General features: G+C 42.7%; 1 protein-coding gene across 5 annotated transcripts in view; it reads left to right on the top strand.

Moving 5' to 3' along the window:
• The window catches only part of RTN4 (reticulon 4), a 47,287-nt gene that overhangs the window by 16,789 nt on the left and 2,877 nt on the right, over positions 1-27,621 (top strand). For 2 of the 5 annotated variants that reach the window (XM_037404994.1, XM_037404995.1), the window contains 3 exons: positions 18,007-18,214; positions 21,010-21,148; positions 27,006-27,075. In XM_037404994.1, coding sequence (XP_037260891.1) covers positions 18,007-18,214; positions 21,010-21,148; positions 27,006-27,075 — 417 coding nt within the window. Of the gene's footprint in view, positions 1-466; positions 2,918-9,762; positions 9,965-13,781; positions 13,889-18,006; positions 18,215-21,009; positions 21,149-27,005; positions 27,076-27,621 lie in introns of those variants that run through there. The other 3 variants (XM_037404993.1, XM_037404996.1, XM_037404997.1) reach the window with 3 other exon arrangements.

Genomic DNA, 27,621 nt, shown 5'->3' with positions numbered 1-27,621 from the left:
TTTCTTTAATGGTTTTTGCTAGCTACACTGTTTACCAAATTCCCATTTTTAAAAAAGTGTTTAATAAGAAGACTTCTTCGTAGCATGCACATTTGTGCATGTGTTTATGCACAAGCATACACACATACCCTCTGTCTCATCTTGCCACCCCACTCTCCCTCTCTTACTTTGTTAATATTGCCTGCTGTACTTGGATGCTCTGCACTTGTCTGGCATCTTCAGCTTTACTGTGACCTTTGCGCTGCATAAAGTTGCTGCTTCTGTAGGCTCTCGCATACTTCTCTGCTAGAAATGAAATAGAATAACATACTTTAACTTGATACTTTGTTTTAATGGCTAGTAGTATTTATGATAGAACTTGGAAGAACCTCTTAATAACTACCATCATGTGAACCTGTCATGAAAGTTTGTATTGACTTTAAGAGCACTTGCATTCTCTAACTTTCCTTTCTGTCCATGGTCACAGAAAAAATTATGGACTTGCAGGAGCAGCCAGGTAGCACTAAGTCGCTTGGTCAAGAGGATTTTACTGCAGTCCCGCTTGATACTGCTCCTTCTCTTCCCTCCTTCTCTCCTATCTCAGCTGATCCCTTTAAAGAGCACGCAGCCTTTGATACACTGTCAGGTGGATTAACTGCAAGAGGCATTTACAAAGAAAATACAAGTGAGGTTTATAAAGAAACTATGGAAAACGCAAGAAATCCATTTCTTGCAGAGGGGAATGAAAAAGACATTTCAGAGATGAAATACTCAGAATCCCCATTTGCTAAAGCAGAAGCAGCCATTTTATCTCAAGCGAAGGAAGGAACACAGCTAGAGGGCCCTAAAGAATTACCTAATCTGGAGAAAATGCCTGCACAGCAGCTGAAAATGTCTCCAGAAACTCCTCAAGATTTGTTTGAGAAAACAGAGGAAGATCTCTTTTACGACAAAGACAAATACAGAGGTGGTGATGATGGTGAAAAGGGGGCGCTGAAAGAAGACCCTCTTAGGAGTGAAGAATATGCAGACTTCAAACCGTTTGAGCCAATATGGGAAGTAAAAGGTGCTAGCCACAGACTGAGTAGTGTGAGAGAGGATGTTGGAAGTAAAATAGATGCCAAACTAGAAAGCAGTTTAGATGAGAAATATGGTGTAGGTAAGCTGAATGTGCAGAAGGATTACGAAAGAGAGAGTGAAGGCAGCACTGAAGATCGCTCTTTCCCAAGTACCCCAGAAGCTGTAAAAGAACCCTCACAGACTTACATCACTTGTACTAAACTGGAATCCTCTGTAAGTCCTGATGGTAACAAAGCCAAATCTCTTTCTCCACTAGAGGAAGGCACTTCAGAAAATAGAACCGATGATGAGAAAAAAATCGCAGAAATGAAAGCTCAGACAAGCACAGAACAAGATAATTTTAGTGCTCCAGCAGTTGGCAAGCAGGAAGGTCGGGAAGCTGACTATGCTAAAACAGAGAATGTATCAACAGTGCCATCTGACACTGCAGCAAATATGCCTGAAGGTCTTACTCCTGATCTAGTACAAGAAGCGTATGAAAGTGAAATGCATGATGCAGCATGTACAAAACTTGCTTATGAAACAAAGATTGATTTAGTTCAAACCTCCGAGTCAGTACAAGAGACTCTCAAACCCGTGACACAACTCTGTCCCTCATTTGAAGGGTCGGAAGCTGCTCCGTCACCAATACTGCCAGATATTGTTATGGAAGCCCCGCTAAGCACTGGGGCTGCCAGTGCAGAAGCATCTGCTGTGCAGCTTGAAGCTTCCCCATTAGAAACATTTATTCCTATTGCTAATTATGAGAATGTAAAAGAAGAGACTGAAAAACCTCCCTTATACCAAGAGGCAGTGAATGTACCACTGACACAGGCCCAAGAAGCAAAAGAGGCATTAGCGTTTAAAAAAACAGATCATGAGAGTAGGGTCAGTCCTGAAGATGTAGAGACTCCATATATATCTATTGCATGTGACTTAATTAAGGAAACAAAGGCCTCTGGTGAATCTACTTCTCCATCCTTTACAGATTATTCGAAGACACTAATAACAGAATGCACTTCTCAGGATGTGCCTGAACACAAGGAACATGTTGAAAAGCTGTCTCCACAGTTTGGAAAATCTGACTTGTTCAACAGCCAGGTGATAACCGACTTCACTGAGAAAGTGAGTGAAGATCCATCTCTCGTCTTAAAAAGTAAATCAACTGAGAACATTGTAATTGATGATGAATATGAGGAACGACTGGTGGATTCTGTAGCTGCCACAGGCAAGCCTTATTTGGAGTCTTTCCAACCCGAACTGGACTCTTCCAAAACTGTTGCTGCTCTGCCATCTGAGCCAACACCTACAAAAATAACCAAGACGGAGAAGATTCCTCTTCAAATGGAAGAGCTGGGTGCTCTGGCTTATTCAGCTGATGTATCTGTTGCTACAGAACCAAAACCAGGAGACAACAAAGCTCTCTCACCCGTGGAGTCTTCCCCAGTCCCAGTGGAAGAAGACTTTGTGATGTTAGCTCATCCTAAAACTGCTCCCGAGTTTTTGGCAGAAGCCACTGACAGAGAAGTAATGCACAAAGATGAAAGTGAAGAGATCAGTAAGGCAATCCAAGGTGAGAAGAGGCAGTTGCCTTGCCCAGAGCTACCCTGTGATCTGTCTATAAAGAATGTAGAAATAAAAGCTGAGGAAGATACTAATGCCTTGAAAAAGTCCTTGGAGGAGGTGGAGAGAGAAGTGCCTCAAGTGTCCATGATGTCCTTACCGGCCACAGATACCTCACCTTTACCTGCTGAAAAAGAGATAGTCAGTGTAGTAAAACCAGAAGCTTTTGAGAAGGAAGCTGAGCGAGAAGCTGCTTCTGTTAAAGAAAAGGAAAAACCTACTGCTGTATTTTCAGCAAAGCTGAATAAATCTTCAGGTAATCTGTGTATGCTGTCTTCCAGTTCACTAATCTACATAATTCTTTAGCTAAACTTAAGCATGTCATGGCATTCTTTTTAAGTCACTTTCTGTAAACTTCTCTATGTAGGCTGAAGGTTTACAGAAAATGTTAGTGCCTGCACTTTTACCTTTTTCATATTCTGATTTGCTTTAGTACTTTTTTTTTTCTGTTTATCAGGGATGGACTCACTGTCTCCTGTTTTCTTCTTCAGTTCTCCTGCTGGTGATCTGTTGATCAGAAATAGTCACTACTCACTGCAAGCTCTTCTGTGGTTGTCTACAGGCTGGGCATGAGATGGCCTTCCAAATTTGCTCTTAATATGTATTAAGATGGTATTTCAGTCTGCTGTGTGTATGTGATTTGAAGAGGCATTTCTTTTCATACACAGTTCAGACATCAGATGTCAAAACTTAGGAAAGTACCCTTGCTGCTGCTGTACGTGTCTGGAAAAGAACCCGTGCATCTCCACTCGCGTGACTTGCAGCTTGCATTAGATCGAGGCCAGTGGTTTAAAATAAAATAGTGCACGTGAGGGAGCTTAGTACTGGTGTTACTAGGAAAGTAGCCATTAAGAAGCAAGAGTATCCTGCAAACATTAAAATGGGTTTATACACAGCACAGATACTAACTTCCATTTCTTTTTGCAGGTGGGGCTTGCACTTCAGCGTAGTTACTTTGTCTTCTAATAATCTGTAGTTAAAGTAGTGGAAGGTTGCAGGAAGGGTAAGACCACTGTTGTTGCATTCAGTTCTCTGAAGTGAATGCCTCATGAAATTCCAGCTCTTTGTGTAGGCTAGAGGAGTACTTTGCTTTTTGATATTGCAACACTCTGCTGCTACTTGAGTTTTGCACCAGAAGTGTTCCTGCTAAAAACAGCTACTGCAGAAAGCATGACTCTGTTCTAAACAGAAGACCAAATGTTTGTTTGGTATATTTGCAGGTGCTGCAGTCTACAGTTCATAGAATACTACATTCCTATTGTACGTCTTCTACATCAAATGTGTTTTGGAAGGGAGTAACAGGCGTGTGTGGAGGGGAACATCAGGGTGTTGTTGCAGTTGCAATAGGATTTGGAAAATAAGATAGAAGATGTAGTTTTAATGTTAACTTCGCATGATAGTTGCTATTTGTCTTCTATACCTACAGGTAGGCAGAGAGGAGAGAGTTTCCCTTTTCCCTTGTGGTGAAATTTCAGCGACACCTGCATTGTTAAAACACTGTGTTTTGTGTTCTGTGAAGACTTCTCTCCTTGCGCTCAGACTTCCAGCATATAGTACTGCCTAGAGAACAGCTGCTGTGTATCTATACTTCATGTTAAAGGGTTAATTGTTTAGAGATCAGACTACTTAAAACCAAACCAACAAACAACCCCCCCACGTTACAGTTGGTATACTAGCTTTTTAGTTCTTTTAACAAGAAGCCTTTGCAGAGGTGTATTTAGTCATTGCATAGATGTAGCAGACTGGGGGTGGTAAATCACTGCTTTGGGAAGAAAGACTCTTGCTTTGGGTCTGCGAAGGACACAGCTGCTGCTCTTCTGTCTGCCAGAGAAGCTGCACATAAAACCATTTGCCACAGCAGAAGAGGAGAGAGTTGCATGGTGTCTTCGTGCTCCCATCCAGCAGCACAGTGCTGGGACAGGGCGCTCATCTGTCCGGCAGTGGCGTTAGTTGAGGGGCGGGAGCTGGGCCAGGCACATGGCTGGTCTGGTGGAACTGTCTGCAGCCTTGCTGTGTGTTGTGCTTGCTCTGTAAAGCAGTTGCAATGTTAACTTTGGACATGCTGTGTTGTTTGGGAAGGAAAATTAATCTTGTTTTTTGCTTTACTGTGGAGGAACACTTAAAGCTAAATAGATAGAATATGAACTTAAAAATGTGATGCATTTTTTCCTATATTTTTCTCAGCAATATGTGCTGTTTACTTTTTTGCTTGCTTCTGCTGTATTATAGAATACAGAACTGGACTTCTGAGACCTGCCTTGAAGAGTGTAAGGACAAGCTGTAAACAAAATCAGTTGTCTGATTTTAATACCACGCTACTTATGCACAATTTCAAAGTAGCATTAAAGAACTGATACATACATTTGTCTTCCATACTCTCAGAAAGGAGTGTTAATTCATCACAAGGCAAAGAATGGATCTGTGCCTGTGTTTGGCCTTCTGAGTCTAATTCTGTTGTGTGGGTTTTTTTCAGTCTTCCCATCAGTGGAACTGAAATAGGTTTTACTGTGCCTCAAGACTTCTGGAAATCAGTTGGTGTGATTGTACGACTCTGATGCTTGTTAGAACATTAATCTGAACTGCCTTACTGATGCACTTAACATTCAAGGACCTTAATTTAACAGTCCTGTTTTTCTGAAAGCTAACTGAAGTGCCAACATGCTTTATGTGTACCTGCAAGTGTAACTGCAGGAGTCCCAGCGGATTGCAGGGAGCTAACAAACCCTGAAAAGGATGTGGACTTTTTTTTTTTTTAAAAACCTCCACCCCTCCAATAAAGCAAACATAAAGCTTTGAACAGCCTCCAGGGTAGAATGAGGTTTGTTTAAAGCTGCCTGGCAGACCCTTGGGTAACCTGTTTTGTTTTGTAATGGTATTGGACCACAGGGACTTCATACTTTATAGCTGCACAGGTCTGGAAAAAAACTAAACCCCAAACCAAATTCAGAACGGTAGTTAACTATAAAGAAATGCCTCTCCTTGTTAGAAGCTTCTATTTATAGCAGTTTCAACAGCAGCTATCCCCACACACCACCAGCAGTTCCTACTGTCTTGGATCCAGTGATTCTCCCCCCTCCCGCTGCCATTCTGTTTCTCAGTATGTGCTGTATTTGCCTTTCTAGCAGATAACAATCCTGCTGTACTCTCACCAGACTTCAAAACGCACATTTCTGATCTCCATAAAAATAGTGCATATTAAGATGTGACTTCAGATTGGATGTTTCCTGACAGTTCAGATGCTGCTGACTTGTGCCACGGCTGGTGCACGTCCAGCTGTGCCAGGGCTTGTGCTGGTGGGCTGTGGGTGGGCAGCGGCAGGGTGCGGCAGGGACTCGCCAGTCGTATGTCACGGCGTGCTCCTCGGGGAGGGCTTTGATGCCATCTAGTGCTTGTAAATGGGCTGTAGCTTGAGCACGCTGTGCCTTCTGGAGACTGCATCCCAGCTTTTGAGAAACGGAGCTGTTAAACTGAGTACATTTGAATCGAAAGCTAAATAGATGTATTATGTATCTCGGCCCTTCTCTTGTACTTGCTTCACTGATAACCCCTTATTTTATATCAACATCATTAATTCCCCAAATAGGCTAGAAAACCATGCTCTCCAGAAACCTTTTTTTGATTGGGGGGTGTGGAGGATTTCGTATTATTGAATTACAAAATCCAAGTATTTTATAGAACACCCCGCAGCCCCCTGAAATCTAAACTTCTGACCATGGCAGAAAGTTGTGTACTGAAATGTAACCACATCGGCAGTTTCAATTAAACCTCTCTGTATGTTCATGGTCAGTGTTATGATATTTGAAAATGGCATTGAGATCATTACTATTGAGGCGGGCAGTTTCATGGGACTCCCTCTTTCATAGTGTTTTTGAACATCCGGCTCTGCAGACATTCATTTCCAATTAAATCTTAGGGCTTCACAGATCTCTTGTTTTCATACCTGCTATAGGAGGGCATTCTGTAACTGAGTTATAGAAATGTAGCTAATTACTGATAACTTACACTTCTCAGATTTTCTTGAGGGGGCAAATTCAAAGGTGAAGTCCACGTGGGAAACGTACTTTGAGAGGTTGAATGAGTAGTACTAATGATGAAGCTTTCCTTTTTTGCTCCTAAATGATGGGGGTAGAAATAAAATACTACCCATGATTCTGTAACAGCAGACCAGGTCATTACAGTTATGAAAAGCTTAAAATAAGTCAGAAATGCTGCCTTACACCAGCACTATGCCCATTTGGTTAATTTCTGTCGGTTCCTGTATTTATAGTTGTTTAAATAGAGCTATTCAGCAGATGGGAAGGGTTTTGTTTTGTTTTGTTTTTTCACTGGGGGAGAAGTACCTTGGAATGCTTCTGGAGTTTCCTTCAGGAGCTGATTATTTTTAAAATATTTTTTAACTCAACATAAAATCTTGATTTAATTTCATCTGATGGGATTCTTAGATTCTTTGATTCTTCAGGTCATCTTTATGCTACCAGGTAAATAATAATAAATTGCAGACTTCTGTTCCAGGGTGGAGAATTTGCAGAGGAGTAGGAGGAACGAGGAAAGAAAACAGGCCTAAACAACCCTGAGTGAAATTTTTCTGAAGGGAAGACCTAGGCTGCGTTTCATTAGAGCTGTCATGTCTCCCCTGTTGAGAGGCAAAGGCTTGCATAGCTAAGACCACTAACAGAGCAAGGCCTTTGGGAAGTTACTTGCAGAGTGGCAGAATTATGGAGAAAATGGAGCGTTCGTGGTAAGTTATCGACCTTCCCAGCAGCACAGGGAGGCGGCCAGCATTGAATGAGGCTTCCGGTGAGAGCAGACTTAGGTAGTCATCCAAAATGCGCTCCCGTGGGGAGTCAGGAATGATCTTCAGGGCAAAAATAGTGTTGTCAGTCCGTCTGCTCAGGATAATTTAACGTCTGTGTAGCAAGTGAAGTACTCAGCCTGCAGGCATGCAGCCCCTTTGAACATAGGCGCTTTCAGTAGAACAGTATGTTTAGAACTGATTGCATCTGGTTTGGTTGTCTGGGTGAGTTGATAATACCATCTTGTAAGTAGCCTGTTTGTCGGATAGTATTTGTTTAAATGTTGGTGTAGAAGCAGGCATACAGTTTCCCTACTGAAACAATAAAGCTTATACTGAAGTTTGTTGACAGTGCTGGTACTCAGTTTATGTGTGGAATGGGGTTACACGGGTGTGTTCTCACCTGAAATAAGAGATGTGAGTGCAGAGGGATACAGACTTCGTATTAGGTATCGTTTGTGTGGAGTGGTATGAGCAAACACTTGAGTATGCAAAGAGTAAAGGAGACTCTTGAGGGCAGGGAGAAGCTCCTGTGGAGGGAGTCAGTGGCCCGTTGGAGACACAGGACAGGGACTGGTAAGGCAGCTGCGCTCCCAGCTCAGCTGTGTGTTTGTCCATGTTCTGGCGGCTGCTCATCTGCCGTGGCTGCTGTATGGCTGCTGCTACAAAATGTCTGTTTAGGAAAGTCTTTCCAAGTGTACTATTTTGAGTATGTAACTAAAGAATAGGAAGAAGATAAGGAAGAGGCTTTAACTGTGTATCTTTTGAAATTTGACAATTGGTGAGAAGAACTTCCTGAAAGCATCAAGTTTTTGACTAATTCAGTGACAATGCAGTCATCTAAACAAATGTCGGGGGGGAAATCAGAGAGTTTGGGCTTCCAGTTGATCTTAAGAATTTCAGCTCAAAGACAGAAGCAGTTTTTCAGATGTGTTTTTGTACTTTTTTGTACAGTGCAACTTTTCAAGTTTCTTGCGCTATGATATTTTAATATACACTTCCCATTTCCCTTCTATAGTACGTGTTTAGATTTACCTGTTGAAATTGTGAATGAAATGCACATCTTTGCATAACTTAAAAATACATGTAACTGGTGTTGCTGTCAAAGGAGGCCTTACATTTACGTAGCAATTGAAGCAATAAATAGGGCTTTCAGGTAAATTTGTGGTAATCTTTCTCCATGTAAGACTGACTGTTCTAATGGAAAGTAAAACTGTCTATTTAAGGACCGAAGCAGGATCTTCATCCTAGCCAGTCCACAGTATTTGTGTGGAAATTTATAAATGCCCTTCTCTAGTTCTTCGGAAAATGGCGCATCAAATGTTTAAGAGGCTTTGGAGCAGTGCTGGGGAGTTTTTAGCATTTTATTGTCAGCCCTAGGTATTACAAAGACTCCAGACTAGCAAAGTCATATTTTCTTCAGCAGGGATGGAAAACAGAATGACAACATTGTTCTCACAGCTTTTCTCTTTTAGATTTTGAGTTTCTAGTTTATGCTTATCTTATGTCTGCACAATACTTTCTGTATGTTAGCAGTGTAAACTTCCAGGTTCTTGTTTTTATTTAAATGAAGGGAACGTTTAATTGTCAGATCTGCAGCTGACAAAAGAAACTGCTGATGTAAAATAAAAAGGGGGAAGGTGGTTGTAGGAATTGGGTAGAGGGCTAGAGGTAACTGTTCTTCTCAAGCCTCCATTAAGAATAAATACAGCTGAGCAGTTCAGAAGGATTAAAAATATCAGCAGAAAGACTTACTGTGTTCTTCATTGCCCTCTTGCTTTTGTTACAGGCACTGAAAGGGTCCTATTCTGTTTTCCTTCAAGCTTTTTTTTTAAAGGGAGAGGGGTGTTACAAAGGTGTCTCTGTTAGTCTTCTAGACAGTCAGACATTTGTTTAAAAAAACAAAACAAAACACGAGTGAGTGGGTATATCTAGGAGGTTTGTAGATGTGCTTTAACCATTGTTTGAAAAGCATTCCGTTCAAAGCTTGTCTGGTGACTACTTTTAGCTCTGCTCTGCTGTGAAAAGCAGCTTAGGGCGGTTTGGCTTTTGTTAGTCTGCGCTGAGCCTTGCAGCAGTGGCATTTTCAATGCACTGGTGTTACCAATGCACTGGTGCTGCTCTGCAGGGAGAAGCTGTTCCCCTCGTGCCGGCGAATTCTTTCACTGCCTTGTGTCTTTTCGGTTTTGTTGGCAAGCGGTTAAGAACCAAATGGCTGCACCAGTTGGGGATTGCATTTTATTTAGTCTTAGTGCCGGAGCATTAGGAGCCTGGTGACAGCTTGCACTGCGTCAGTGCTCCACACCCCGCGCCGTCAGCTGACCGGGCTCCTGCAGCACCAGTGCAGCAGCAGACTGCAGACGCTGCTGGGGAAGCCCATGTTTCCCATCCTGGGCTGTAGATTTCTTCTCTTGCAGCTGTCCTCTTGGTATGCATAATTGATAATCACAGCTGGAGGGTAGATCGTTTGTGGAGAGATGGACAGTCAGCCAAGCAGTTGGAAGGATAAGGGTATTTGTTCTTTTCCCTTTTTTTCTTTCCTTTTCTTTTTTTAAAGGTAAAGAAGCTGCGCGTTGTTTTTAGGAAACGGTGTTTGTAGCATGTATTTGGTTGTGAAATGTATGTGAAGATGTAAGATATGTGCATGCTATATGCAAAAATGCAAAAGCTTGAAGTTAAAATGGGTAAATACGAGCAATGCAGAGAATAAATTATTTATGTAGGTGAAATAGCTTGTGTGACACTGCAGATCTTTTTCAGTCCTACAGAGCATATTGAAGAACAGCTTGTTTTGGTACGCACTGCACAAGTGCTAGCATAGTCTGAATTTAGTTGATGTGCCTTTGAAATTCCTAGATTATTAATAATATAACAGTACTAACCATTAACTTGAAAGAATGTCGTGTCTGCATGCAGTTCATGTAGTTCAGTAATTTTATGAGGAGAATTCGCATGCGGACTACAGCAGGGTGGTGGTGGTTGTTTTTTTATGTTTGGCATAGCATGTTTCGAGTATACCCTTAATCACGTTTGCTTTGGATTTTTCATAATTCTGTTGGATTCTAGGTTAAAACTGATTCTTTTTCAGAATTTAGAGCCATACTATCAAATTGTTTTAGGTAAATAAGTAGCTAACCTTAAATTAGTGTGGTTCTGACCTTTGTTCCTGTAACCACCAATGGGAGATCACCAGTGTAAATCTCTGTGGATCATTACATTAGTGCTCAGTGTGTAAGAGTTTAAGCCTTATTTGAATATGTAATCTTCATACTTTATTGACAAAACAAGCTTTAAAAAAATTTAATCATCCTTAGATACTTAAATGTCTTCTTAAAGGGCCCTGTCATGCTTGGTACTTGTGAAGTTTTCCTCTTTTTTTTTTTTTTTTTTTTTTCTAACTGTTGTTCAAAATCTGTGTTTGTTTCCCACTTGGACAAAATTGCCAGCTGTCTCGTATCTATTGAATGCTCTATCAAAACTGAAATATGTAGCAAAAAAGCCTGCAGGGGAAAAAACTTTGCCCCTACAAAACACGTTTCTAAAAGTTCTAACCTTTCATTAAAGGGCTGTAAAATATTAGGAAAAAATATACTGCAGCATTTGGTAACATGTTCTTGATGTGTGACTAGTTTAAATGTTCAGCGCCCCGTATGTCAGGCCTGAAGTTCTTGGGGTTGGGGGGGGGGGGGGGGTGGGGCGGGGGGAAGAGGGTGAGGGGGTGAGGTCAGAACATTTTTCTAAAACGTGAAAGGCAAGTTACCTTCTGGTATTCAGGCCCAATTTTCAGGTTTTCTTCCACAACCCGACAAGCAGGGTTGGTGGTGGTCTGTCCCTCACTCCAACTGAAGGCAGACATTTCTGAGCCTACAGTTTGAGGCCCTGAGAATAATGGAGTCTTTCTTGGTTTAAAATTAACGAGTTGCCAATCGTAAGCATGCCTGTATGGCCCACCAGGAGGGAGGCCAGTAAGGTGGGGTGTGTGCAGTTGGCTTCTTTGCAGAATGTAGACCCGAGTAGTGTGTAAGCACTACTGTATGTGTAAGCAAACCTCAAGCCATCCTACGTGGGTATTTTGTGCTAGTATAACTGCTTCAAGCAGTGTTTTAAATTCTTTGGGTTTGCATAGTGATATCCCCTTGGGTGGAGGAAGCTGGTTAAGTGCCTATTTCTCCTTCCAAAGAAGTCCCTACTGCCTTAAGGTTTAATTATAATTTAATTGGTAGGAATAAGGTCTAAAAGAAAAGGGAAGCAGAGCAAGAAGAAGGTTTTCTGAGGAAGCAGAAGAGTCTGGTTCTCCTTTTGTAACTGTTGTTGAATCCTGGTTCAGTGTGGTTTCTGGTAGCGTTTGTTTATTGTAACAAGATGAAGACTCCTTGTTTCATGTCTTCCTTCGTTAGGTCAGGCTCCAGTGGCGTGGAAAATTATGGGTAAAGTTCAGGGACAGATTACACTCTTTGTCTTGCCCCAAAATAAATATAGAAGCAAATATTGCAACATGTTTCTTTCCATGCTAAAAAATAACCTTTTAAAAAAAATCATCAAATCTAAAAGCAGAGAAGAGCCAAAAGTATGGTTCATAGTTAGACTTTCCAGCTAAAGCACTACTTTCTAATTAATATAATCCTTAACTCAGTTTTGGTATGCTTGTTTCTTGTGCTACACCTGTAGTAGTTGAGGAAGCAGCATAATGGAAGTGGTACAGCCTGTGGTATTAGTACCTGTGGTATCGATCATCTAGATAGGCAGGATGAAGTAGGTTTATTCTGGGGATGGCGTGACTTTTTATTTTTAGCACTTTTAAAGACAGGCCCCTGTGGAGTAATTGGTACTAAAATGTAATATTTATTTTTTAATTATTTCACTGAATTCTCAGGTTTTAATAGCCAAATAATGCTAATGGTAGGATGAGCACCATAGGTATACTCTCAGGCTATCCTGACTTTATATATTTATTTATTTATTGTATTAATGTGCTGAAAATCTATCTGAATTCTGGTTCAGATTAGTTAAATGGTGGAAAAGGTTGCTTAGGCTTGTGCAGTCCTTGATCTCTTAAAATTTTTATTGTGAGTAATCAGGGCTTTGCAATAATTTTCCCAGTTCCTACATTGTGCGCACATGCGCGGGTGTATGATTAAGTAAAACCGAAAGAAATTCCGCTTTGGCTCATTAGTAATTTCTAGGTAGTATTTGCCTTTTTGGGGGACAGTCTTGTCGTGTCAGACTCTGCTTTCATTCTAGCATGTACTCGTGAAACGTGTATTGCTTTTTCTTGCTAGGGATTGTGGGGCAGATGTGCCAAGTCTGAAACGTGCATGGTGCAGACTTGTTTTCTGGACCCTAAGGGTCCAGTCAGACGAGCCTGTCAGCCCCGTGGATGTGGCACTCCTTCGTGGTGCCTGTCCCCGCGACAGGGAAAGCTCTGTTGGTTGAAGTCAGCTCCACGTGCTCGGCACCGCTTGTAGTCATGCTGTAACCCCCCCAGTTTCACCAGCCTGGGATTGTTTTGTTGTTACTGACTTGCAACAAGGCTGTCAAGGGCCCTCCAAGCTGGCTTCCAGCACATCTGATCGGGGTAGAAGGAGGATTGGATTCTGTGGTCCGGTCTGCTCCCACTGGCATGTCACCCGTGATTTCAAGTGGTCGTTCAGATGCAGGAAATCTTGAAAATGCCAAAGCCCCGGCCTGCTAATGCTGTTTGTGTGCGCCTGTGCCCGCGGGAGGGGTCAGGGGCTGCTCCCAGGGCCGGGGGCTCCAGCTGCGGCTGCCCCGCACCCGGCGCGGCCGGGCTCCCGCGGAAGGGCCCGGCGCAAAGCCCGGAGGCCGCTCAGGTGTGTGTCGCCAGCTGGGAAGTGCCCCTGAGCAGCGCGGGCAGCAGTTCGCCAGTCGGTGCCCGGCTGCTGGTTTTTGCTGGTCTCCGGTGAATTCTCTGCGCGGTGCTATGGTGACTGCGGCGGTGCGCTTCAGCGGCGTTTGAAAGCAGCCAGCTTCCATCGCTTCTGTTACATGTCCGTGTTAGCGCAACGCTGCCTGTGCCCAGGCTGATGCAGAGGAGGCGCCTATTCGCGCCTCGGCACGGTTTTTGTTGGGAGAATATAAAGAATCTCTGCTTACCTTTCAGCTTACTGAGAGGTCCCAGCGCGACGGCCCTCGTTCGTACAACGTTTGTAAATCGTACGCTGTTTGCGGTTTTTTGGTTTGTTTTTTTTTAATCATCCCTCTCCACAAAGGGCCTTTCTTTGGCGTGCACCCCCGTGTCCCCGAGCGCTGACAGGGCGGCCCTTGGCGCCCGGCCGGGCCCGCGCGCGCCTCCCGCGCCGCCCGTTGCGTAGCCGCGCCGCCGCCCGCGCGCCCGCCGGAAGTGACACGGCGCGGGCAGTCAGCTGCGCGAGAGCTTGGGGCGTGCAGCCGCACTCAAGATGGATGCCAAAATGGGTTAGTCCCTTTTTCTTGGTTTTCTTTAATACATGTGAAGTAAACGCGCTTGTAGATCTCGAGGCTTTTAATTTCTCTGTCAAAAAAAGGAGAGGATTGCTGCGTTCAGGTTTTATTAAAAGAGGATTATCAGGTTAAATATATTAAACCACTTGGGTTTGTCATCAAAAAACGTTAAGAATCGTTCGGTTTTAAGTGTCTGTGAAAGAAAAAAAAGACTTAAAAAAATAATACAGTGATAAACCTATCACAGCACTCGCTTTAAAAGCAAAATGTAATTGGATGAGTGCTGCATGTAAGGCACGGATGCTAGCAGTACTATTTTTAGACGTGCCAAGTGACAGTTCGTGCTTACCAAATGTAGGCAGCTGTTCTTGCTTTAGAATAGGCCTGGAATACTTGCATTAAATGCGTGAGATTATAGTTCCATGTTGTATAAAATAAAGCTTAAAACCATTTCCGTGAGGAAAAATGCTGATTGGCAGGGTTCTTCCTGAGAATTGGCTAGGGTTTGGTGGGGTTTTTTTTATGTGCTGTGAATATCTCATGTATAAGTTAAAGCCAGAAAGCTGCTTCTAGTAATGCTTTTAATCTTTTCTTTTACTTCAGAAAGAAATGCAAATTACCTGTTTCTGATCAGTTGGAGAATAGAAATCAATTGCATTGTGTGCCCTTTTGGACTGAAAATTACAAATCAGTTTTTCAGTGACTTCTAACACTGAATTTCCATTTGAGGAATTTACAATGAAACCAGATCCGTGTGTCATTAAGCTGAGGCTGATTTGGTAGTTCTTCAAATGGAGTTGAGACTAGAGTGAGGAAAAAGGCTTTGTGTGCTGCTTAACTCTGGTCTGGGATATACTAGCTTGGGGATTTTTCTTATTGATTACTGAGAACAAAAGACTTGAAAATGGGTTGCTAGAGGCTGTCTGGCATTAATGGTATGCTTTAATTCCAGCAATTTACCTCTGTTTCTGGTGTTTTGGAAACTGTCATACACATGAGTTACTGTCCACATTCCTTATAACTCGCTTCAGGTAAAATGCCTTACTACTTGTAGTAAGTGATTTCTGATGAAGCAGTAAGAAGTCGTTATCAGTGGAGACCCTTTAAAACTGTATTACAGAGGAGGGGGTATCTCATTTACAGAACTAATACTGTCTGCAAATGGAGACAAGTAAGGCTCATACTTAATGTGTCACATGATATGGGAGCAGCACCCAGATTTGAATGTATGGATGCTCAAATTGCAGCATTTAAAAATAAATACAGTTTCAGTATTTGCAGCAAATACTCAGAAAGAAAGGAGTTTTCCCCAAAATTTCTGCATGATTTAGGAGCACAAAATCCACCAACTTTTTTGACAAGACTAGTAAAAATCTCACCCAGGTGTTGTGGATACTTGCAGCTCGATTGAGGTTTACGGTTTACAATGATTTTTAGGTCAAGCTCACAATTTTGTTCCTAAGTTGCTTTTACATGCTAAACTTGCTTAACATAAGGTGTACAGAGATGCTAACAAGACACTTTTGTGATTAGAGACAAAGCCAAAGAAACAAAAGAAAATGTTAAATTTAGTGATTGTGTCCTGTACAAAAGGAATTCTGCTATGACTTGATTATTTTAATATTTTTTTTTATTTTGTCAGTTTAACCCCAGCCAGCAGCTAAGTAACACGCAGCTGCTTGCTTACACACCCACTGCACTCCCCCTAGGTAGAATGGGGAGGAGAATCGGGGGGAAAAAAGGTAAAACCCATGGGCTGAGGTAAGAACAGTTTAATAATTGAAATGGGGAAAAAAAATATAGTAGACGACAAAAAGAAAAAGAGGAATAAAACCCAAGAAAGACAAGTGATGCACAATACAGTTGCTCACCCCACGCTGACTGATGCCCAGCCAGCCCCCAAGCAGCGATCGGCAGGCCCCAGCCAGACACACACCCCCGCACCCACCCCACCCCGGTTCATATACTGAGCCTGACGTTCTGTGGTATGGGACAGCCCTTCGGCTCAGCTGTCCTGGTTATGCTCCCTCCCGGCTCCTTGTGCACCTCCTCGCTGGCCAAGCATGGGAAACTGAAAAGTCCTTGGTTTAGAGTAGGTGCTACTTAGCAACAACTGAAACATCACTGTGTTATCAACATTATTCTCCTACTAAATCCAAAACACAGCACTGTACCAGCTGCTAGGAAGAAAATTAACTCTCTCCCAGCTGAAACCAAGACAGATCTTTACAAACATTAAAGAACAGTTGTCTTGCTTAGAGCTTCATGTGATTGACAGGGGAAATAGAGTGCAGCTTTGTAACATGAAGAGAGCCAGCGGAATAACAGGTCAACAGGGTGCACAGGTAGGTTGGGCTGCAACTTGACAGGACTTCAGGGTTGGTGGTGTTCCGAGAGCAGAGCAGGAGTGTCGCCTCCTTCAGTTGGCTGCTCTATCTCCCACCCCATATGTTTGTGGAGTCACGTGGTGAACCACAACCAGAATCTGATCTGGCTGGCTGCTTAGTTTTCATTCTATTTTTTTTGTGCAGTAGTTGTCAGTGGCATGCAGAAAACTGGGCTGGTTCTGTACGTGGCCATGCAGAGGAAAGGAGTGGAACTGAGTGCTGGTGAAGGGGTGAGGCTGTTTCTTTCCACAGCAGTTTTGGTGCGTGATAAATACAAAGATGTTCATGCAACTGTAACCTGGTTCTGTCTGTAGAACTTCAGGAAGTTTCTAGTAAAACATGAATTAAATTTTTGGGTAAAATATTTTGCGTTATGAAAATGATGGCTTTAAGTTTCTGACCAGAGTTCTCATCTTTCCAGAGCTTGCTGCTCAGTACAGTTTCCCTACAGAAATAATTGGGAAGGGACTTCAGCTTCTGAAACACAGTGAAATTGCACTAGAGCCCCAGTGGCATTTTCATGTTGTAACTCCAAAGGGATTAAGCAGACTTTTTCCCTGCAGAGGCTACTGAGTATTTAATGTTGGTGCATTACCACCTTTTCATCCTGTGAGAAATAATAGTCAAATTTATTTTAAAATTTTCTTTTACAGTCATTCAGAATAAAAAAAGTGTTCTGAATTGTGATATACTATTTTACAATTGGCTTTGTGATGTTTAAGATGAGAGAGGATTACTAAACTGATGATGTAATAGTAATAATTTTTCTGTAATGTATCTTGAGTTCTGTATCTAATACATTGTTGCTATTAACAAGCAGTTTTGATGCAGAAGAGGAATTTTTTCTTGTGAAAATCTGATCAGCTGTGGAAGTAGAAATTGTCAAGAGTGAGTTTTATTTTGTCTCGCCATGAAGTGTTAAACTAGACTAGATGCCCCTGCCCAGTTCTGTACTCAGCAATGGAGAATGATGTTTGCCAGATTTGAATCCACCGGATGCAGCAGCACCTCAAAACAAACAAATCTGCAGTGGATGTGTTAGGTCATTACCTATGACTTGTGCAAGGGTGCAGTTTACTTTAAACAGTGATGCTAAAAATGGCATGATACTGTGTTCTCTCATGAGGGTCACTTAAGGAAAATATAAACTTACTTTACAAATGAAGTACTTTGCATTGGAGCACACTATTATAAACTCCCACTGATGTGTTTTCAGTCAAAAGGAAACCAAATGAACTGTTAATGACTCTTGAGCAGTGCCTTTGACTCTTACCAGGTTTGCAAAGATAAAACGGTTTAGAGATCTGTTAGTGTCTTGTCCTTTGTCCTAACAGAGGATCTGAATAAGTCCCTTCAGTGAGCAACATCCGCCAAATTCACAAAAATAAAATGAAATGAAGCACAAACTGCTGTGGTTCTGGTGCAGAACACAGCACGGTAGTTGAAGAGATTAATTCTGACATTGCTGAAGGGCAGAATTGTTCGTAAATTTTAGCAATTACGTTGGAGGTAATCCTAATAACAGTAATACCAATAATCTGAAGTCCAGTGCAGAATCTGTGCTAAAATAACCTATTTCTAGTTGTTATTTCAGCTGTGGTTTGACAGTGAGATCGCAAGTTCCATTCTTGATGACTCTCAGCAGTCAAGTGAATCATGTTTTACTGTTTTCGTATGGATGCAAAAGGTAACTTGTTCTAATCTCTTACCTTTTTTAAATTTTAGTTGTTGACCTCCTTTACTGGCGAGACATTAAGAAGACGGGAGTGGTGTTTGGTGCCAGCTTGTTCCTGCTGCTTTCATTAACAGTGTTCAGCATCGTGAGTGTGACAGCTTACATTGCCTTGGCCCTGCTTTCTGTGACCATCAGCTTTAGGATATATAAGGGAGTTATCCAGGCGATCCAGAAGTCCGATGAAGGCCACCCGTTTAGGTGAGATTTTTCTTTTAATTAAGAAAAAGTGTGTTGTTTTGGGGAACGGCAGTTTTGGTGCCATTAGAAGCAGTAGATGACATATGCCGTAATATGTTGCATAATAATGTAAATAGTCTGTACTGAAAAATCTGTTACCCAGCCTGTGACTACTCTTCTTTCAGCTTTTCTCAGTAGGCATACACAGTGATAAAGAAAACAAAATGAGGTTTCCTTTGGAATGCTAGAGTTACATTACAAAAAATTAAGTACTTGAATCAAATGAAGTAATAAGTGTTTTAGAATGGCATAGTCTTCAGAATGTGAACCAGTGGCAGATGATGTACAAAATCTAAAGAATACCCAGCAGATGTAGCACTTCCAATGCAATATATGTAGCAAAAATCAGCATAAATGTCACAGGGAATATCTTTATCTTTTTGGAACTTGTTTTTTAAGAATACTCTTAAAATGAGATGTTTTACTATGAAGCAGCAATAGCTGTGTTCTCCACATGCAAGGGTGCCTTGTCATCAGCAGAATATTCATTGCAGCCTGCTCAGATCAGAAATCCAGAAAATTGGACTCTGAACTCTAAGGCTTGAGGAGTTGAATCATAGGATTGGTTCAGGCCCTCAGAGAGGACCTCTGAGCAGTTTGTGATGAGTGAGCCAAGTCCTTGGGGCATGTCTTGTGTGCACTTCCTGCGGTGTGGGAACACGGTATCCATGGCATCCATCCTCTCCTGCGGCGAGTATGGTGGTGCCCACTATTGCGGAGCTGCATCTTAAGAGAAGTAAAAACTGATTAATGTGTTATTACTATGTGCATGTTTCCTCTTCCCATGCCAGCCCTGTTTCACACTGCTCAGACTGGCTTCTCTCCTCTAACTGACCAGTGAAGCAGTTCAATCTCAGCTTCCCTTGCCCCTTTCAGAAACTCCCGCATGCCTTCCTATTTACAGCTCTTTTACTAATTTTGTGGTGTTTCTAATTATTCTCATTGTTTTCCTCTCATCTTCAGTAAAGCGGGCAAAATGTTTTCTTGGGTTTACCTCCATTCCTCCCTGACTACGTGTAGTGGACCATGTACCCAGAGAAAGCCAGTCTGTGCCTAGAACAGCTGTGAGAAAAACTGGGAAAAGAGGGAGTATTGGCTTTCAAGCTTAGATCTAATATAAAAAAAACACATCTGAACAATTGGCAACCATATTCAGTATAGCAGTGTGAAATACGTATCTTCTTGTAAACTCAGGTTTCTGGGTTTGTTTTGGTGGGGTTTTTTAACCATCAGGGCCCTGTATGGCTCTTGTCATTCACCATCATTAGGATGAGTAATTCCCAGCAAAAATCCTGTTGGAGCTTCTACCCAGTAGTGCTCGTCAGTATCCAAACAGCATTTCCAGTTTACCAGTCAAGTTCTTTCTTTGCAAGAACAGGCAGAACTTTTCCTACCTGAGCTCTTTCTGCAGTTTATTTCTAAAAATACTGATTTTCATAAGAAGCTTCCAGGCGTTTTAGTCCAACGTACGTGGTTGCTTACTTTTTATCTGTATAGCTTCAACTACAAGAAGGGTATTTTTAGTTGAATTTAGTTGGGCAGTGAAGAGCACATCCATGAGATCAGTTTCATGTATGATTCAGGTACCGACTGTCTGGCTGATGAGTTGAGAAGGGTGTGCAGACTCAAGCCAAGTGTGGATGGCAGAATGTAGCCTTGAAATGGCTGCCCTCTGTAGTTACCATTTAAAGTATTTTCATTTGTGCCGGACTTGCCACAAAGCCATGTTTTAGCTTCACCTTCAATGATGTACATAGGAGCCTCCACTGTGCATTTTTTATTTTAAAAAAAATAAAAATCAAAACCACCCCAAAGCAGAAATGAAAGTAAAAGTTTAACAACTGTAGTAACTGTAAAATGAGCGCCCTGTTACAGATGTGCTGCATTGCTCCATCCCTCTCCAACATGCAAATTAGATAAATTATTTTCAATTTCAAGATACTAAATTGCGATAGCCGCTGCAGATACAGATAAGAGTAACGCTGTAGCGTAAAGAACGCTTAGCCAGATAGGAGCTTATATCTTTCTATTAAAAGAACTGCTGTCACTAACTGTAAGGATTTTTTTTTTCTATTTTTTTAAGCAAATGATGAAAGACTTGCTCATTTTACTGTGCCTTAGTGTGTTTCTTACAGCATAATGGTGACTTCAGAACGGCCTTCCAGTGGTATGAATGAATGTTACTTGTGCAGGATTTTTTCAGTTTGAAAAATGAAATACCAAGTCTGGTAGAATATCAGGCTGCCTCATACAACAGCAAAACCTGAGAATAACACACACAATGCCCCCCAGCCTGGCTGTCTGTCATTGTTGTAAGTGTTCTAGATTACAGCATATGCTGAGGAGTAGGAAGAGCCTTCATAGACCAGGCAGCGTATGGCCAGTGGTGCTGGCTGCTCGCGAGCCTGGTCTGGTCACACCTGTGTGTCAGCCAGTGCGCCTTTTGTGTGTAGGCCAGGTAAGACTGTGTGTGACTTAATAAACGCACTAGCACAACATAGGAGTAAGAAAGAAACATTTTTTCTTTTCTTCTAAGAGGTTGTAGGGTTGGGGTTTTTTTGAGGTTGGCTTTTACTTTCTAAGAGTAACTTAGGTTAGTTCTGTTCTATCCTTTTGGCATTCCTGATGAGGGAAGGTTTCTGTTTTTATAACATAAAAAGAAGGTATGTTGATATTGCATATATAACATCTATATATTTGATACGCTTTGACAACAGTCTTTACAGTAAAGTCTCATAAGCCCTTCTTTCTTGCAGGGCCTACTTGGAGTCTGATGTAGCTGTGTCTGAAGAGCTTATTCAGAAATACAGTAACGTTGTGCTTGGTCACGTTAATGGCACAGTCAAAGAGCTGAGACGTCTCTTCCTAGTCGATGACTTAGTTGATTCTCTGAAGGTAAGTTTGCTTCAGCTGTAGATACAGCAGCCTTGTGTAAATTCCTTGCTGACCTAGGTTAGCAAAGCCCAGTAGTCCTTGTAAACATGAATGAACAATAGCATCTTTGGCTCTGTATAAGTAAAGAATGAGTGTTAGTTTGCTTTTTGGAAGTAATAAGCCTTTTTGTTTTTCAAGAAGTATAGCCTTCTGTTAGCCACGGAGCTGAGTATAAAGTTCTGTGTGCAGTAGTAGTGGGTGACTTTCTGCACTTTATTTTGACAGTATAATAAAAACAGATGGAAAACTGAAATAGTTTCTGGCTGCATGCAGTTCAGCTGTTAAACCTCCTCGCTAGTGCTCTTAATACAGGCATTCAGAATGTGTCACTAATATATATTTGTCCTTCTTGAAGACCTGAGTTTTGGGCTAGACTGCCACAGGTCTGGTTTGGTTTGGGTTTTGTGTTTGTTTCTGTCCAGAGACCAGCGTGTGGTTAGTGTACCGATCCTTGCCTTAAACAGGAGGAGTTCCTGTGTCAGCCTCTTTTGCTGGGAGAGTTGGGGGCTGAGCAATGCCCTTCTTTTACCAGGGAGGTGGACACTTGTTTCAGTCCCTGGGTTTGGGTGTGACTAGCTGCTGCTTCTAGTGATGCAAATCACTGCAATGGGTTTTGCAGGTTACCTTACCTAAAGTGTGCAATACTGCTTAACAGGTATCTTGAATATGTCCAAGTAATATTTAATGGAATTTATTGAAGGTGGCAGAGCAAAACTGACAGTGAAGAATAGTTATTAAGAAAAAATCTGGGGGGAAAAAAAATAAAAATATTGGCTGAAACCCCTTCAGCTTTGTTCTGTGAGAATTATATTCTCTCCTTTTAAGCTAATCGTCTTTCTTCATTTTTCAAACAATTGTTTCCTTTACTGAGTACCAATGTGTTGTCCATTTCTTTTTCAGTTTGCTTAATCTTCTTGAAATAGTTGCATTTATCTTCCAGTAAATCCCTTACGTACTGCTTTATAAAGTCCTTTGAGTTGTGGGGTTGGGGGAAGGGCTTTCGAGTGACAGTTGGAGAAAAATAGGAAGGCTCTAGAAGTCTTTGTTATATGTGTGGAATAGAAATTGGAGGCAGATCTCGGGATCTTACGCAGAGTTTCTAGACCCAGTTTCTTGTTATGCTGCAACTTGATCATAGAGTTTGTGCCAGGAAAGTTGTACCTGATGCTGTGCTGGTCTCCTGTAGTGGGAGTCCTTTCCCTCTGGAGATAGGAAAGATTATAAGGCTGTTGGGTTGTTTCCTGGGGTCTGCTGTTCATGATAAAGATAAATTTTCTCAGAAGGGAAAGAGGAGAATGGGATATTAACCCCAAGGTTTACTGTAATAATCTTCCTGATCCTAAAGGGTTGGCTGTAAATTTTTTTTTTTTTTTTTTAGGGAGGTGGCTGTGCATTCTTACTTTCTGGTCATTTTTCTGGATATGATTGATATTGCTGCAGTCGTTTTATGGTAAAATGGCTTAAATAAGGCCATTACTGGCTGTGCCTTGCCAGTGTTTCCACACAGGGATTGCATTTTGATGGCTAAATCCTCTCGCCCACTGCCCACCAGTCTGGTCTGTGAGAAGCTGTGTCTCGCCTTCACACTTGAGTGACTGAGTACTTAGGATTCATCTCTGCAGCATCTCAAGGCCACAGCCTTGACCAAAAGAATTGCTGTTACATGGCTAGAATTGCATTTTGATAACTTAAACTGGATGTGCAAGGGAGGAAGGGAACATATTCTTTGTTTATTGTGTTTAAGGGCATTGAGTTTCAGTGTTCAAAGAGAAGTTATTTTCCTTAAGTCATGTTTGGATCTGATTAAACAACAAGCATCACAGAAAAACTTGCACTCACAAGGTCACTTGTATTTCTTTAATAATTAAGCCCTTTGTGATATGTTCCTTCATCTGAGTTATAAGCATTTCCACACCATTTGTTTAGAGATCACAATCCCTTACAGTAAAGGAAGCAGCGAACAGCCAACTGCTGTTCCAGTTAACACTGTTTTAAAAATGAGGCCTTTCAGAGGAATTATGTTAGAATTAATTCCAGTCAGAATGTCTTTAAGGCACTAATCACTTTCCAAATACTATGGTATATAGGAAAGACATGTTTATTCAGCTGAACTAATTAATTTCCCCTCTCTTCTTTTGACGTATAAAATGTTTTATGTAGGTTATTTAGTCTTAATTTATCATAGTAGAGAGCAACCCTTACATGAAACCAGGGAATGCCAGGACAGTTCACAAGCACAAGCGGCTGATTTTGAAGGGTTTGTGCCTGAGCCTGAGGAGAACATTAAGATGCTGGGGTCTTACGTAATGTAATGGCCCTGGTTTAAAAATACCTTGGCTTGTGTAGTTTAAACATCTTCACTGTAGGAAACAGCATGTTTATGTATAATTAAAAGTTACAGAGCTTTAATTTAGAAAATGTCTGCAGGTCAGTTTATTGTGTGTAATAGTTCTGGCTGTAAAATGTCTTGTTAAGATTTTTTCTTTTTTTATTAAACAATGCTTCAGTCATGGAAGTCTTAAAATGAACTCTAAATATTTATGCAGCAGCAGAAGTTCCTCACAGTTCTTGAGGAGCAATTCCAGAGCAGCCCTTGCCAGAGCCCCGGGAGAAACCTGCACTTTATCGTGATGGATAGCAGTCTAGTGCTGCTTCCCCAGCTGCGCGGTGGTAGCCATTCCGACAGTGGGGCACAATTGCTTTCAATTTTCATTGCTTAACTGATGTTTTGAGAAACAGAGCTCTTTGCCATATTTGAACTGGTTTAGAGTAATGAAACTGACACATGCACATCTTTGGATTTGCCATTACATTGCAGCATGCTTTGGGTACTGGGGAGTCAGTAATCATTGGAATGAGGTAGGCAAAAACTTGGTTCGTTCCATTGGGTACACAGGGGTTTTTACTGGTTTCCTGTATCGTAACATTCAGGCTGAGCTTGGGCCCTGTGCTTTCCTTGTGTCCCAAGTGTGTGGGAAGAGCAATATTATCTTTGTAGGTCAATCCTGGGATGCCTTCTGCTTTTTTTTCCATCTTAGAGCTTAAAGTGTTCAGACGTGTGTTTCAGGGGTAAGCCTTTTTGCATTTGCAAGGTTCTCTGAGTTTGTCTCATTTCTAAGGGGGGAAAAAAAGAGACCAGTACGCCAGTGTGGGATTGAGATCAGCTCCAGTCAGTCCCAGGAGTGCTGTTTTACCTGTCAGAAGGGTGTGAAGAGAGATGGGAGTTGTGGGAGCTGGGGGGTCTGAGGTTTTTGCTGAACTTCATTTACTTTGGTAGCCCCAGCCTTCAAAGTAGCTGTCCCTCATGGATGCGGTAGAGAGGGGGGTGGCCTCGCTGGGCTCCGTGGTTCCCTCTCCCGCCTCGTGTGAATAAGTGAAGTGGATTAGAAGCTGTGCGTGTACCACAGTTCGTCGTTAGACCCTGATGCTGCTCTGGAGAGACTTTTGGAGAAGCAGAGCCTGTGTCAGTCAAATGTTAACGCCTGGATTTTGATCTTTCTCAGGCCGTAAATTCAGTGCTCACTAAATAGGATTGGATAGTTCTGTTAATTGTTGGACTTTGGGACTGGTTCGTATCTGTTACCGCTCTGCTTACATAAACTCACATTTTCTGCCTTGGTGATAACCTCCCGCAATATTACTGAACTGTCACCAGACTGGGGCGGTGCTTAGCTTCGGTAGCTGTGTTTGTGCAGGGAGATCCTGGATAGCTGTCACGATGCTTTGCTGTGTGCGCTTGAAGTCGACATACTTAGTTTATATGGACCGCGCAGCCTGCAAGGGAATTGTTCTGAATGGTCACAAACTTGGGGGCTTTTTGCTGTAGTAGAGGTTGCTGACTTCCCTCCCGTGGCTGGGGAGGGGGACGTGCTGCGTGCACCGGCTTGCTCTGAAGGGAAAATGCTTGCTCCATTAAAGTGCCTTGTGCAGAGGGGCTGGCAGCCAGCTCTCACCCTGGCATTGTGGGGAGCAGAACTGGGCCAAGGTTTGAATGAATCATGAGGGAGTTTAGAGAAATCTGCTTTATTTTTCTTGATAAACCTGCCAAAATCCTTCAGCCGGAATGCAGTTGATGGTAACATCGCAGCCTTGCCTGAGGGTTAACTTTGTGCCCCTAGTGCTGCTTGCACTGCATCTGGGAAGAGCTGACAAAGAGCTGCATCACTTGCAGTTAATCCTCCTGCATTTTGAATGGGATCAGCTCTGAATGCAGCTCCTGAAGTAAACTTCATGTCAGTGCAGGGCTCATGCAATTAAACTCATAGTGATTGTCATGCCCTTTCCTGTTGTTGGCTGTTGATTTGGTTTGGTCTCTTACGATGGATTGGTCTCTTATTGCATCTTATGATAAGCTAAAGATGGGTGTTGGGGTACATAACTTGGCTGCAGGCTAGAGCCCTGCCTACACCCGCAGTCCTTTGACATGCGGTTTTTTTCTTTCCAGTGCTTTGTATCCATTTTTTCCTTGCATGTTCCTCCAGCTTACCAAAGTGCTTCACCTCCGGTGGTTAATTGTGCCCAGGCTTTCTCTCTCTGATGCCAGCAGCAGCCTCCCACCATGTCTGTCCAGCTGTTGGCTAATTTGCAGTGTTTTGCACAGAAAATAACCAGATGTGCGTAGTTGATTAAGGAGCTAGGGGTCTCATCTGTGTGCTCCGCACAATACAGAGTGTAATTCAGTGCTTAGCCAGGACTAAGCACTGGTAAGCCCAGTGTTTCTGACATCCAGATCCTGGCTTCTGTTCAGCTCCTTACAAGCTGTGCAACACTAGAAGAAACTGGCTGATTTTCCTCAGGGAGGAATCCTACACAGAAATAGAGCTGGCAGCCTTCAGCCCCCGCCCACCCCGCTATAGGTCAGAGGTGTGCTTGGGACACTCTCCACCTGGCGGAAGGCTGAGGGGCTTGAGCTTCTGCAGACCTTTGTGTAAAGCTGGTGAAGCGCACAGGGAGCTCTGCAAGTGCAGGCAGCAGCATGGTGGTGGGGGAGGAACCCCCGCTGGGTATGAGTTAGGGGCTGGGACATGGAGCCAGAAATTGTGGCAGTGTGAGCAGTGAAGCAAAGGGATGGCTTTCCTTCTGAGTTACTCTAGGACTCAGAGCCAGCTTCCATTTTACGGCACTGTTCATTCCTCTGTCTCCTGAATTTTTTGATATTCAAAGCTCTCCTATGTTTTCTTTTAAGGGAAAAAAGCCAATCAAGCCAACCTTGCTACTTCACCTTCCACACAGGTTTTTCCCCTGGTGTGACAGAAACCTCTGCCTTGCCTAGTCAGCGCTTCACCGAGACCTTTGCTGAGCCAAGTGCGATTGTGATAGCTTGGCGCTGCTGGTTGCGCCACAGCCCAGAGCGGGATGCGCTGGTGTGCTGGCTGCTGCGCTGCCACGCAAACAAACGACCTGCTTCTTTCTGGCTCTGTCACCCAGTGCTGTGTCACATGCCAGCTCTTTAACCTCTCACTTGCCTGCCTAGTTCCGTCTTTTCAAAGGGTGGGAGGTAGGAATGGCGTTTGCCCATCGTTAATAAACGCGGAATTGGAAGTGCTGTATGAATGCAGAGGGCATTGAGCGGCCACTGAGTACTAACAGTGGTCACTGCTGACTCGGGCTGAATTCAGCCCGATGACCTAGACTATCCTATTACTGAGCCCTTCAGCCATCGTGTCACTCATCTATAATTACATGAGATGTGCAAGGGGGAAGTGGCGTTTGGGGCATTTTAGTTTCGTATGTGTTTTGAGAAGGCCCCTCACTGTTGTGACTGGTATGTTCTGGTGACACAGACGCCGGGCTGACATGCTGTTTTTTTCCTTTTTAGTTCGCAGTGTTGATGTGGGTATTCACCTATGTCGGTGCCTTGTTTAATGGTCTGACATTACTGATTCTGGGTAAGTGTTTTGAGTTGCGTTAAATACTGGCATACAAAATAACTCTGGAAAAGCACTGAAGCTGCTCAGTACTGTGAGGCTAAACTATTCCTGTGTTCTGGAGCGTAGCGAGATGTTACAGTTCTGTGTCCTGTTTCCAGGACCTTGATAACACTGCAGAACAGGCCATTTTGGATTGCTGAATTCCTTGAGATTGTCAGTTTTCCAGACCTTGTATCATTTGAAAGCAGTTGTGGTTGTGCTTGTCCCTATCAGGGTCAGCCTGACTTGAATACCATCGCTGCATTGAGCTTTGGAGGAGGTACAAAATTGCCCCTGGCCGTGTCCTGGCGCAGACACTTTTATTTCTTGCACCCCAGAGCAGGCTGGCCTCAGGTGGCAGAAACCGACTGATGCTGGCAGAGGCCTGAGCATCCTTTTAGAAGAATTTGCATAACCCACAGTGGAAAAGTGACCTGTGACTAGACTTACTGTACTGTTAATGAGACCTGGAGAACAGCCCAGCTTCTCCTTAAGAGGGATTATTTAAATTACCAGCCAACAGTT

Source organism: Falco rusticolus, chromosome 12, assembly GCF_015220075.1.
Source record: "Falco rusticolus isolate bFalRus1 chromosome 12, bFalRus1.pri, whole genome shotgun sequence".
Classification (NCBI taxonomy): Eukaryota; Metazoa; Chordata; class Aves; order Falconiformes; family Falconidae; genus Falco; species Falco rusticolus.
This window is presented reverse-complemented; position numbering and strand designations above follow the sequence as displayed.